General features: G+C 46.1%; 1 protein-coding gene across 1 annotated transcript in view; it reads right to left on the minus strand.

The window, feature by feature from the left end:
• The window catches only part of LOC306941911 (protein phosphatase 1 regulatory subunit 37), a gene marked incomplete at both ends in the record, with an annotated part of 55,023 nt that overhangs the window by 23,231 nt on the left and 19,292 nt on the right, over positions 1 to 12,500 (minus strand). The window contains 3 exons of the mRNA XM_079527549.1: positions 5,763 to 5,893; positions 11,851 to 11,981; positions 12,297 to 12,397. Of these exons, the coding sequence (XP_079383675.1) occupies positions 5,763 to 5,893; positions 11,851 to 11,981; positions 12,297 to 12,397 (363 nt within the window). The remainder of the gene's footprint in view (positions 1 to 5,762; positions 5,894 to 11,850; positions 11,982 to 12,296; positions 12,398 to 12,500) is intronic.

Here is a 12,500-nt window from a genome sequence, read left to right on the forward strand (position 1 = left end):
GCTATAGGTCAATAAGGGCCTTTCTCGGCCCCACCTCTCTCCCTGTGTTTTAGGATCCAAGATGGCCGCAGCACCAGGAGGGGGTGGGGCAGAGGTGTACGGACGAGGTCGACATATGACCTTACTGGGTTGCATTCAAGACACTTGCCTTGTGTCTGACACCTGACTTGTGTCACAGACACAGCTTTGATGGATGTGTTCTGCCCCCCTTCCCCCCATCAAACAAAATGTTTGGTCAAACCATATGGGGTTCCATTGGAAATGCATTGGAGTGGCCATTAAGAAACATTAGAGCCTATCTGTCCCTAGATGATGCAAAAACATTGGTCCACGTCTTTGTTTTTTCGCGTCTCGATTACTGTAATTCCCTCCTCGGGCCTGCCAAAGAAGTCAACAGACAGACTTCAATTTGTTCAAAATGCGGCTGCTAGGGTTTTAACCAAAACTAAGATGAGAGATCATATTACTCCAGTTTTACACTCACTACATTGGCTCCCGGTGGTTTTTAGGATTGATTTTAAAATTATTTTACTTGTTTATAAATCCCTAAACGGTCTTGCACCCTCATACCTCCGCGAATGCCTACCCAGATACGTTCCTAACCGCCCCCTCAGGTCCTCCACTGCTGGCCTGCTTGAAGTGCCTAAAAAAATGTCTACAAAAAAATATGGTGAGGCAGCCTTCTGCTTCTATAGGCCTACAGCCTGGAATCGACTTCCATTTCAACTTAGACACGCACCCTCTGTAGACATGTTTAAAGCTCAACTCAAGACTCACCTTTTTACTCTTGCTTTTAATTGAGTTTTAGTTTTAGTTTTAGTTGAGGTCTCTATTCTGACCTTTTGCGGTGTGCTTTGTTTCTCGTCCATCTATGTTTTTATGCTTTTTTTGTTGTTTGCTCTTTACCATTGTTTTATCCGTCTAACTGCTTGCCTGTGTTTTATTGCTATTTTTATGTACTGCCCTGTGAAGCACTTTGAGTTGCATTTATGTATGAAAGGTGCTATACAAATAAAGTGTATTATTATTATTATTATTAAACAAGACTAACGCAAGACAGGTGTCTTGAATTTGTGAACGCAGCCCAGTAAGGCCACCCCCTCCTGGTGCTGCGGCCATCTTGGATCCTAAAACACAGGGAGAGAGGTGGGGCCGAGAAAGCCCCTTATTGCATATTGCACTAGCTGCTCTGCTGCTCTGAAAGACCCCTCGCCCTCATTGAACATTGAATTGACTTGAACATTCCACTGCTCTGCTTTTATGAGTGGATTAAAATAACATTGACTTTTGGACTTTGCCTCATTGTGTGGTTGTGTGTGGTGTCTCCGAATTATGGTCACATCTTAGAACTGTATTTGAATTATTGTTCACACTACTGTGTAACACGCGTGCGTGCGTGCGTGAGTGTGTGTGTGTGTGTGCGTGTGTGTGTGTGTGTGTGTACACACATGTTGTCAGCACTGCTACTACTCGGGCTCCCCGCGGCTGTGGTCTTTATACTGTACTGTACATGTGTTTCCCCATCCACACCAGCATGTCCACCATACGTGTGTGTGTGTGTGTGTGTGTGTGTGTGTGTGTGTGTGTGTGTGTGCGTGCGCGCGTGCGTGCGTGCGTGTGTGTGTGTGTGTGTGCTTCTCCCTACATGGAACTCATTTGTGCATCCGCTCCCCCTCCCCTCCCCTCCCCTCCCTATGGAGACACAAAGGAGACTCTTTGTGTCTCCATAGGGAACCACTGCTGGTCATGGGGTGAGAAATCGATAGAATAACAAGAATGGCTCATTCATAACTGCCAGGTGCAGGTGACTATGGGTTTCATGGGTAAGTCTCCCATTGGCTTAGAGGCAGACGCAACCAATCATGAAAAAGGTGTCCACTCTAAGGTTGTCAGATACGGTCGCTAGAAGGGAAGTAACAAATGTACTGTATTCCAGGCGCTTTTCAGGCACCTGGCAAAACATACATTATAAACTTCACGTCATGTATACATACAGTTGGGTGCCACCGATATTGTCCCTTATCATTTGACCCATTTAGGCCTGACCTCAACATTTAAAAAAATCTTTCTAAATCCTCCAGTTTTCTGAAATAAATATTTTCACGATTTTTCAAAAATAGCAGACCTACAAGCTCGTAGCGCGCCACTCGGTGGCGCGCTATGAGCTTGTAGATCTGCTATTTTTCAATAGCTAAATTATAACATAATGTTTAAAACACCAAAAGGGGTTCCCGCCCAAAATGGGTTAACTGTCCTTTTGCGCAGATCACGCAAAACTCAGCAAAAAGAAAAGGACAATATCGATGGCCTCCAACTGTACATATTGTATCCGCTGGATTCATGCTACTCTCGACATCACAGTGCTCAAGTCTTCCATCCTTAGGTATGCGGTCAAGTGCAAGACTGGCTCAGGGAGTAGGACGCTGGACGCCCCTGCCTTGCAGAGTCCCTATAGGCACTTTGCACCTAACATCATGTCCTGTGCTTTCGAAATCATATAGATTCGTTCTCGTTGACGTGATGTGTTAATTTGTTAGATGTTTTGGCCTCCTGTAGAAAACAACAATTGTAAACCAGTGGTGGTAAAGCCCCCCCCCCCTCTCCCCTCACCCCTCACCCACCCACCCCAAACAGCACTGCCGGCCCCCCCGCTGATGTCCCACAAGGGGGGCCCCTCCGTCGTCACGGATACCACTCGGAGATGGAACACCAGCCAATCAATGAAGGTCAAACGGGAGAGAGGGACACACCCGGGACGGCACTCTGAGTCACAGTCGCACGCACGCATGCATGCACGCACGCACGCACGCACGCACGCACGCACGCACGCACGCACGCACGCACGCACGCACGAATATGGATCCATGCTGTCGGCCATTCGAGAATAATGCACATGTTGACTATGCAGTGGTCTTTTCTTTACATTTCCTACTATTAATTGAATTAAGGGACCAAGCCCGAAGGGACTCTTGGTCCCTTATTTTTGTCTCCACCAGGCCGAAGGCATGGGGAGAGAGTAAGTTTTGCACTCACACACTGTGTGTGTGTGTGTGTGTGTGTGTGTGTGTGTGTGTGTGTGTGTGTGTGTGTGTGTGTGTGTGTGTGTGTGTGTGTGTGTGTGTGTGTGTGTGTGTGTGTGTGTGTGTGTGTGTGTGTGTGTGTGTGTGTGTGTGTGTGTGTGTGTGTGTGTGTGTGTGTGTGTGTGTGTGTGTGTCATTACCAGCTAATCTCCGGCAGCCTTAACCCGGTCAATGCCAAATTTTGCACACACACTCCCTGGATGCCAACAATGAACCTCTGCCCTAAATGTTCCAGAACGGCCTGTTATAGCGCCACCAGGAGGCCGACTTTTGAACAACACATTTTTTTATATTACTCCTCCAGATTCTGTCCAAAAATCCCGCAAATCGTTACACACTATCTCTATAGTCATGTGTTCAAGCCGGATTTTCCCGATATTTCACATTCCATCCTAATTGGCTAACATTGGCTTTCAAAGTTTACAGGATTGGCCCGTTTTGAACAAAAAGCCTCAAATCATGAACGGAGCGCGCAATTTACGTGAAATTCACAGACTTTCCTACTATGGCTCTAGGAAAGGCTACCCACCCTTTTCACATTGGCCTGTTATAGCGCCATCAACAGGTGGATTTTGCCTCAAATCCATCCAAGGCGTAAGAAGAAATGGCACCCTTTTCACATTTGCCTATTATAGCGCCACCAGGAGGCCACAACCTGACCTGCCCTGGTGGAGACCTGTGCCCTGAGGGGCACTTTTTCCTAGTTTTTTTCTTCTCCTTCTTCTTTTCCTTCTGCAGAATAGCAGAATAGCAGTTCTGGCTGAACCTTGTTTTCGCGAAACTTGGCAATATGATAGAGGGCTATGGCAAATGGTGAGGACGCGAAGCCCACAGCCATTGGCCAAAGGGTATAGCACACAATTGAAAATGAAAACTTTGAACGGACATAGCTCATGAACCGTTTGACCGTCGGCAATAAAACAATGAAATAACTTTCGTGTTCTGACCTTTGACCTCTGACCTTTAGATCACCCACCATTTTGAATTATATGAAAAACATTTAAAATATGTCTACTCCTGGGATCTTTGATCAAAATGCACGAAACTTGCTACACGTGAACTTTGGATCAATATATAAAAACTGCGGTGTCTCGTTTTTGTTTTTAAGTTAAAAAATGAAGGTTTTATGAGCCAATGAAAATTGCAGTTTTATGTAAATTCTTCTTCTGCCCATAATACACGCATGCAGTGTCACATGCTTATGCAACTTTACAGTATGGCAGAGGGTCATGCCAAATAGCACTGATACCAGTCTTACTCGAATTGGCCAAAGCAATTGTTTGAAAATTAAACCTTTGAACAGGCATAACTCATGCCTCATTTGCCCAAAAGCTATTTCACTTTCAACATGTGCCTTGACTCATGGGGAACACATCTGTCACTTTGATCAGTAAGCTCCGCCCTCAGATGTTCTGCCATTTTGAGCAGTTTGATACATGCTTAAACATGATTTTCTGCCTGGATTATTGATTAATTTGCGTGAAATGTTCTATCCCAGTTGAAGTTTTTACGTGAAAAACAAAAAATATAGCTGCAAGCAGTGATAACAGCCACTTTGAACAGGCATAGCCTGGCCTAGCCAGCATGCTTTCTGAAAATAAAAGCCTGGGTACCGAGGCTAGAAGAGGCATGACTCAGTTCGGGGCTCTCCCCAGGTTGGCAGAGGGAGAGTGACCAGGATTACAGCTTAGGCAATTGGCACCGGGGGAGAAATGGGTTACTCTGTGTATGTGTGTGTGTGTGTGTGCATGCGTGCGTACGTGCGTGCGCTGTGCACAAGCATAATAAAAATAACAACAATCCAACTACCGTCTCAGTAGAAGTGGGCTTTCTGTGGGTGTTTATGTTTGCATAAGATAAATGTGCGTGTATATTATGTTTATGAAATGCAAATACAATATGAGCATTAGCAATACTGCATATTATGTACGTACAGTGCACGCGTGCGTGTGTGGTGTCTGGTTATGTCTTGTGTCCACAGCAATGTGTGTGAATGTGCATGCCTCGATATTAATGTGTCAACTTGCGCTTGTGTGTGTTTGCGTGCACGTGTGTGTGTGTGTGTGTGTGTGTGTGTGTGTGTGTGTGTGTGTGTGTGTGTGTGTGTGTGTGTGTGTGTGTGTGTGTGTGTGTGTGTCCTGTCCTGTCCCTGGCCGGCGGTGCCTGTGCGGACGTGTGCGGCGGTGTGTAAAGTGACAGGCGAGAGATTAAGGCCCTCTAAGCCGGGGCCGGGCCCGCTGTGAAGGTCACCGGCCCGCGGTGAAGGTCAAGGGGCCAAAATCTGCCACTCCGCTCCGCCCCTGTCCTCTGGCGTCTGGTCCTGCTGGCCACGGGGCACAGCGCGGACACACACACGCACACGCACACGCACGTTCGCGGACACACGCACGCGCGCACAAACAAGTGCAGTGACCTCTCTCACACGCACATAAAACTGCACATGCTTCGTATAGACCCACATTCAGACACACATACGGTACACGGAGAAGATGAGCACACGAGCATAATAGTGACTACACCGGCAGTAACACGCGCACAACACGCACACGTGCAATTTTGGACAAAATATTGAGAACAAAGCCAGTGGGCATGTGCCAGTGGGCAAGTGCGTGGGTGCGTGCGTGCGTGCGTGCGTGCGTGCGTGCGTGCGTGCGTGCGTGCGTGCGTGCGTGCGTGTCCTACCCAGTGAGAAGAGAGGCGTGCCACTGAGGTGTGTGTTGTCCAGATACAGGACGGTCAGTCGGCTGCTCTGCAGAGCTTTGGCCAGAGACTGCCCCCTATAGTCCACCACGGGTATGTCGCACATGTCCAGCCTGGACAGAGACACACTCTGAGACGCGCACACACACACACACACACACACACACACACACACACACACACACACACACACACACACACACACACACACACACACACACACACACAGGATAATGAATGTACAGACTCTTACACAGAGTTGGAGTCAGATATCTTGAGACAAACTGAAATACAAACACTGCATTTAAAAAAAAAAAAGATCTCTCTCAGTCTCTCTATATCTGACTCTCTTTCTGTCTCTTCCCCCGTCTCTCTCTCTCTCTCTCTCTCTCTTTCTCTCTCTCTCTCTCTCTCTCTCTCCCCCGAGACTGTATACATTTAACCACTTGATGAACCCCAGCATCCCTATTCTTGGGGAGGATATTCGCCCAAAAATATCAGATCTACAAGTTCACCTGACCTTGTAGAGCTGCCATATTTTTTTTACGTAGAGATTGTGCGTATATAGATTGGGTTGAAAAACAGCAAGCGGTCAGAGCCTGGGTTCTCTATACAGACCAGAGGGTTTGAGTGGTTAAGCCGTTTAGGCCTGACATCGTAATAAAAAAAAACGTTTGAAAGAATATATACCTATTCAAAGATTTGTGCCGCATTTTTACGATTTTTCAAAAATAGCAGACCTACAAGTTCATAGCGCGCGAGTGGCGCGCTATGAGCTTGTAGATCTGCTATTTTCAATAGCTAAAGTATAACAGAATGCTTGAAACACCAAAAGGGGTTCCCGCCCAAAATGGGTACCGTTAACCGGTTTAGGACCGAGACCAGATTCTACTAAATGTCTTTCTGGAGAAAAAAAACTGTTTGTATCAGTGGTTCTCAAACTATTTCATGTCAAGGACCCTAAACATATATATATGTAATTGGCCGCAGAGACCCCCATCTCAAAATATGTTGTTTCAGGGGACCTCCCAGAAGCAAAGATTTGAATGAAATGAAATGTTCGCTGTGAAAGAATACATGTTCAAGAAATGTGCACATTTGTATTTTATTTTTAAATTGCAGATCTGCAAGCTCGTATAGCCACGCTATGCCACGGTGCCTCCGTGCCACGCTACGAGCGCTATGAGCTTTTCAATAGCAAAAGTATAGAACATAATGCTCAAAACCACCAAAAGGTGTTCCCGTCCTGAATGGGTTTAAGAGAGGTTGAAAGGCAAGATAACGCAGTGGAAAGGCAGTGCATGCGCGGCAGCAGAGAGAGAGCAGCACCCCCCCCCCCCCCCCCCCCCCCCCCGACAGGCTCTGATCCCAGGCCAGCAGCAGGGTACATATGGTCCCCGGTGTCGTGAGCTGCACGAGCCACATATACTGCACCACCGCGTTGGCACCGAGCGCCACACCGTAACAGAAATGACATCAGCGCTTTGGCACTCGAAGGGAAAACGCAACACTGGTAAAGCAGCCGTAGCCGTGTTTGAGGTCACGCGACGGCGCAAACCTCATTATGTTCAATGATATAAAGTGAACTAGACTCGATCTCGCACTAGTGAGGCTTTTGATTCAGTGGACTGACATTCTTAAATGATATGGTATCCCCGACAAAATCATCAATGCCATAAAAGTTATATATACAAATACCTCAGCGATCATCCTTACTCCTGGCGGAGAAACACCATCATTCCCCATCCTTGCTGGCATTCTCCAAGGCGACACACTTGCCCCATTTCTATTTATTATTGTTGTTGATTATGTTCTTCGTATGTCATTTAGTTGATACTATCAATGATAAGGCCTACCAACTACACCATATAGGAGAAGCTCTCGTCATCCTGCTAAATACCTAACCGACACTGACTTCGCTGATGACATCGCGCTTATCAGTCAATCATTGAATACGCTCAGGCTCTCCTTCAGTCTCTTGAGCAGGCCTCCAACTGTGTTGGTCTTTATCTCAACGAGACGAGACGAAAACTGAATACGTAAATATATGCAAATCCAACAATAACCACATTATAAAAACACTTAACAACACTCCTCTGAAACAGGTTGATGACTACAAGTATTTGGGTTCATATATAGCCTATCTTCTTCCCAAAAGGACTTTCAAACTAGGAAGGGTATGGCCTGGTCAGCCTGCAATGACATGTATAAGATCTGGTCATCCCAGCTTAGTAAGATCATCGAGCGATTCTATCGAAACGAGAGCAATGGAAGCAAGCAAAAATATTAAATATTATGTTACACTCAAAGTAGAGCTGCATGGTCTGGCCTCTCGGTGCAGCGCACGTTGGGATCGAACGCTCGCTCGCTCACCGCTGAGAAGAATAGAGTGGAAAAACTGGAGAATAGGGGATGGAAAATGGTCGAGAGAGAGAGAGAGAGAGAGAGAGAGAGAGAGAGAGAGAGAGAGAGAGAGAGAGAGGACCGTACCGCGGAGCGAGGCTTTGCTCCGAGTGTGGACCATATCGTCACCATCTGGCGTCAAACACTCGGGCCGGGTGAAAGAAAGGTAGAGAGAGAGAGAGAGAGAGAGAGAGAGAGAGAGCCCGGGCCAATAGCAGTGCCCTGACACTGGACTGACCCCCCCCCCCCCCCCCCCTCTCTCTATCTCTATCTCTATTCTTGCTGACATCAAATGGTTTGTGAGAAGGCAAAAAAACAACCCCCAGATGTCACAACGAGAGGAAGAGATGGACACGCACGCACGCACACACGCACGCACGCACGCACGCACGCACGCACGCACGCACGCACGCACGCACGCACGCACGCACACACACACACACGGTACAGTCGAAGCAAAATCCCACCTGGTCTTGTGTCAAATCCCCTCCTATATCTACTGACCCAACTGTGTAAAGGATATAAGTGACTGGTGCCGCATGGAGTGAAAGTGAAACATAAAATAAAGATCCTGATGAATTATTGTCGACACAGCGCTTTGTTCCATTAAAGACACATTTCCTCACAAACACGGAAAACATCATACGATATGGCATGATCCATCGTGCTGCACATGACGATGATTTGTTGTGTATGTGAAATATTGAGTGAAATATTGAGTGCTCAATCCTTTAGGGCACGTTTTAATTTGCCCCCATTTAGTTTCCTTTCCTCTCTGATTCCAGGGTATTCTGAACCCGCCTGTCAAGCCAGAAACCTCCCATCTCCCTTATTTCCAAGTTCTTTCGTAAATGAATGCCCTTATACTTCACCGTACAAGTGTCACTCACAAGTAGTGAAAATGGCAGATCGGTAAGCTCACGACACGTGGCACGAGGCCACGTGTCGTGAGCTCGTAGATCGTCTATTTTTGCGCTATTTTAAAATGATTAAGAAAAGAAAAAAGTAGGAACGGTTTCAGACATACAAGGGTTCCACCAGACGGCAACGATTTGCTTTATTATTATTGTCACACTATGACAGCTCATGTGGACTTATGGCGGTATGCAGTATACACGCCATGCCTGTGTCACTCAAACTCTATTTGTCAACGTCCACAATACATGGCGAGGGCATAATTGCTATGAGACGCAAAGGACAGCTTTGGGGGCTTATAGCTAGCGTACGCACTGGTCTCCGATCACCCCCCACCCCCATCGATGAAATATCTCCACATTACATACAGGAGTGTGCTGTGCTATACCCAGAGGCGTCTGGGAGAAATGCAAGGCCCTGTGCGATATGTTTTGGGGGAACAATGTGCTTGCGCGTGAGCGCGCACGCACATTTTTTTAATTAATTAATTAATTAATACTTACTTTTGCCTTCACTTTCCTATTTGTTATAAATATATCACATTTGCTTGATTGCCTGCAGACAGTTTGTGATCGATCAAAATTCAAAATTCAATTAGAAAATTGTGAAATCATGACACTGACTGACTGGACTGACAGAGAGACTGAAAGAGAGAGAGAGAGAGAGAGAGAGAGAGAGGTAGGTCGTCGGTCCATGCGTGACTAATTATTTGAAATAAAACCTTTTTTGTCCACACACAGTCCTACATGACATGACAGCATATCTTTTCACTTCACTCGAGTGACGAGTCGTTTTGTTTGTGAGCGGGAGCGGTTGTGCACTCAACTAGCCTGGCTACATGTGTTCACTATACCTGCCTGTATGATGGTTGCAGAGAGAGAGAGAGAGAGAGAGAGAGAGAGATATACTTACACAGTAACATTTCAGAGTCAAATGTTGAGAATTGGACAACCACTTGTGATTATTTTGTTTGTTTTGTAACCTATATGGGCTCTATTTTCATCCATGCTAAACCCCTTACCCCTAAACTTTTTTTTCTTTTTTTTCTTTTTTTACTATACATTTTTGAATAGTTCAACCATAGCCGATCTACATCGACACGTTTGAGCTTGTAGATTGGCTATAACTATTCAAAAATGTAAAAAAAAAAAGGGTTTTAGAAAATTAGAACTTATATGTTTATTGTTTAACTCATGTAGGCCTGATGGTGCGGTCACACCGAATATTCTGCCAATTATTTTCAATGGGAACGGAGCATTTTCTGCAAAATTACACTCTTCCCATTGAAAAGCATTGGCAGAATCAAGGTGAATTCTGCCAAAGGTAGAATTAAACTTTGGTGTTTACATAATAGTAGAGATAAAGTACAATATTCGCCGCTGAGATGTATAGTGGAGCAGAAGTAAAAGTACTGGAAATTGGAATTACTCAAGTAAAGTAAAGATACTTCAAAAATGTACTTAAGTAAATGTACTTAGTTACTTTCCACCACTGCACTTATAGATGACTAGACTCCTGCAGAGCTACACAGTAAAGAAATCATCCTCCACTTTCTTCGACAACTGCTAAGAAATATATATATAAAGTTTATAAACAAATAAATGAAACATATTCTTCCAGGAAACCAACTTTGAAGTTGTTGCGTATATAGGTGAGAGTCACAATCATCTTTTCCCCCCCCCTAATCTGGTTTTGCCCCTAAGAGGCTTGCAAAAGTCAGTCAGGAATAACATTTGGGATCGACCAGAATAATTTCTAATTTCTAATAATCTACTCACAGCTAATCAGTCATCCCTGCTAATGATGCTTGCGCTATAATGCAGTCATGTGTGTGCGAGCGAGCGTGCGTGCGTGCATGCGTGCGTGCGTGCGTGCGTGCATAAGCGTGCGGGCATGGTTGTAATGTGCGTGTGCATGCGTGCGTGTAGGCTATAGGTATTAATGTGCGTTTGTGTGTAAGCATGTAGGTAGGCCTATATGGTATTGTGCATTTGTAAATGCATTTATATGGTGCCTTTCTCAAAATTGCTTTACAATGTGCATTGCATTGCATTCACCCATTCACACACAGACGGCGGACAAAACCACGCCAGAAATGAATCTGCTCACTGGGAGCAGTTTAGGCGTTCAGTTTCGATAGGGATCAAACCGGAAACCGTCACGATTCCAGGATGGCCGCTCTTATCCATAGAGTATATAAAAGGATAGAGACTGAACTGGCGCGAAGCTCCGCCCCCCAGCTATTCATGTCAGTGGAAGTTGCTCAGTGGCGTTTTGAAGCACCCGGAAGACTGCCGGAAGTACCGTCTCAGAACGTCTACTTCCGCATTTGACCACCAAATTTTGGTGGTCAAATGCGGAAGTGCAACCGAGCACTCAATGTTAAAACCCAGCTGCACGGGGTTTCCCGGTCATGAATCCACGGGTCCGCCTGTAGTCCCTCCTCCTACCACTAGGGCCCAGAGCTTCAACGTTGAATAGCCTCACTGGCCCCTTGCTCTTACCCCTCTGAGCCACTGCGCGGCCATTATACGCACGCTTCTTTTCGTGTGTTTGCCTGTGCGCGAGAGTTATTCGCCAACATCCCACCGGTGAGAAACCTCTCACCCCGCGCTCACATTTTCAATTCATGTACTGCGCGGCAAAACTCACTTTCTGCAATGTACAATATATATATATCCCCGAAAAAGAAAGAGAGAGAGAGAGAAAACACAAAGAGAAGATTATACTGTTGCAAACGTATAGTGTGTACGTCAGCCCAACCTGCTTTATCAAATGAGCGAGGGCCCTCCACGCCGACGCCCCGATGCTGCCGTTGTCAGACATGTCGAGATGGGTTGTTGATTCGTAGTACAGAATCATATCCAGCAGCGATGCCGCTCCCTGGGAGAGAGAGAGGGAGAGAGAGAGAGAGAGAGAGAGAGAGAGAGAGAGAGAGAGAGAGAGAGAGAGAGAGAGAAAGAAATGAAGAGAGGATGGCCTCCTAAATTTGACAGCGATGTTATATGAAGTTCTTTTGGAAGGCAAAAAAGTACAAAAAAAACAAAAAAAACGCACCTATAATCTGATACAGGAGGGTTGCGCTGAATATGAAACGGTATCGGAGTGGAAGATGGTCTATATAGAATGTGCATGTGTGTGTTGGGGAGGGGGGGGGGGGTGCGGGGGATACGTTTATTTTTTACTCATAAAACTCACATTTTCCTCGAGCCGGGCGGCTCGCAGATTGATGAAATCAAAGTGCAGCGATTTCAGGATGACTTCCAGGGCCTCGCAGGAACGGTGGTCTAATCTCTCACCTGGGTTAGAAAGACAGCAATCAAAACACAAGATAATTGGGGGGGGTGGGGGGTGGGGGGAGCCGGGTTGTTAGCAGGCAAAATTGCGGCGCCGTCGGATCAG

This window comes from Electrona antarctica (assembly GCF_951216825.1).
Source record: "Electrona antarctica genome assembly, chromosome: 18".
NCBI classification, from domain to species: Eukaryota; Metazoa; Chordata; class Actinopteri; order Myctophiformes; family Myctophidae; genus Electrona; species Electrona antarctica.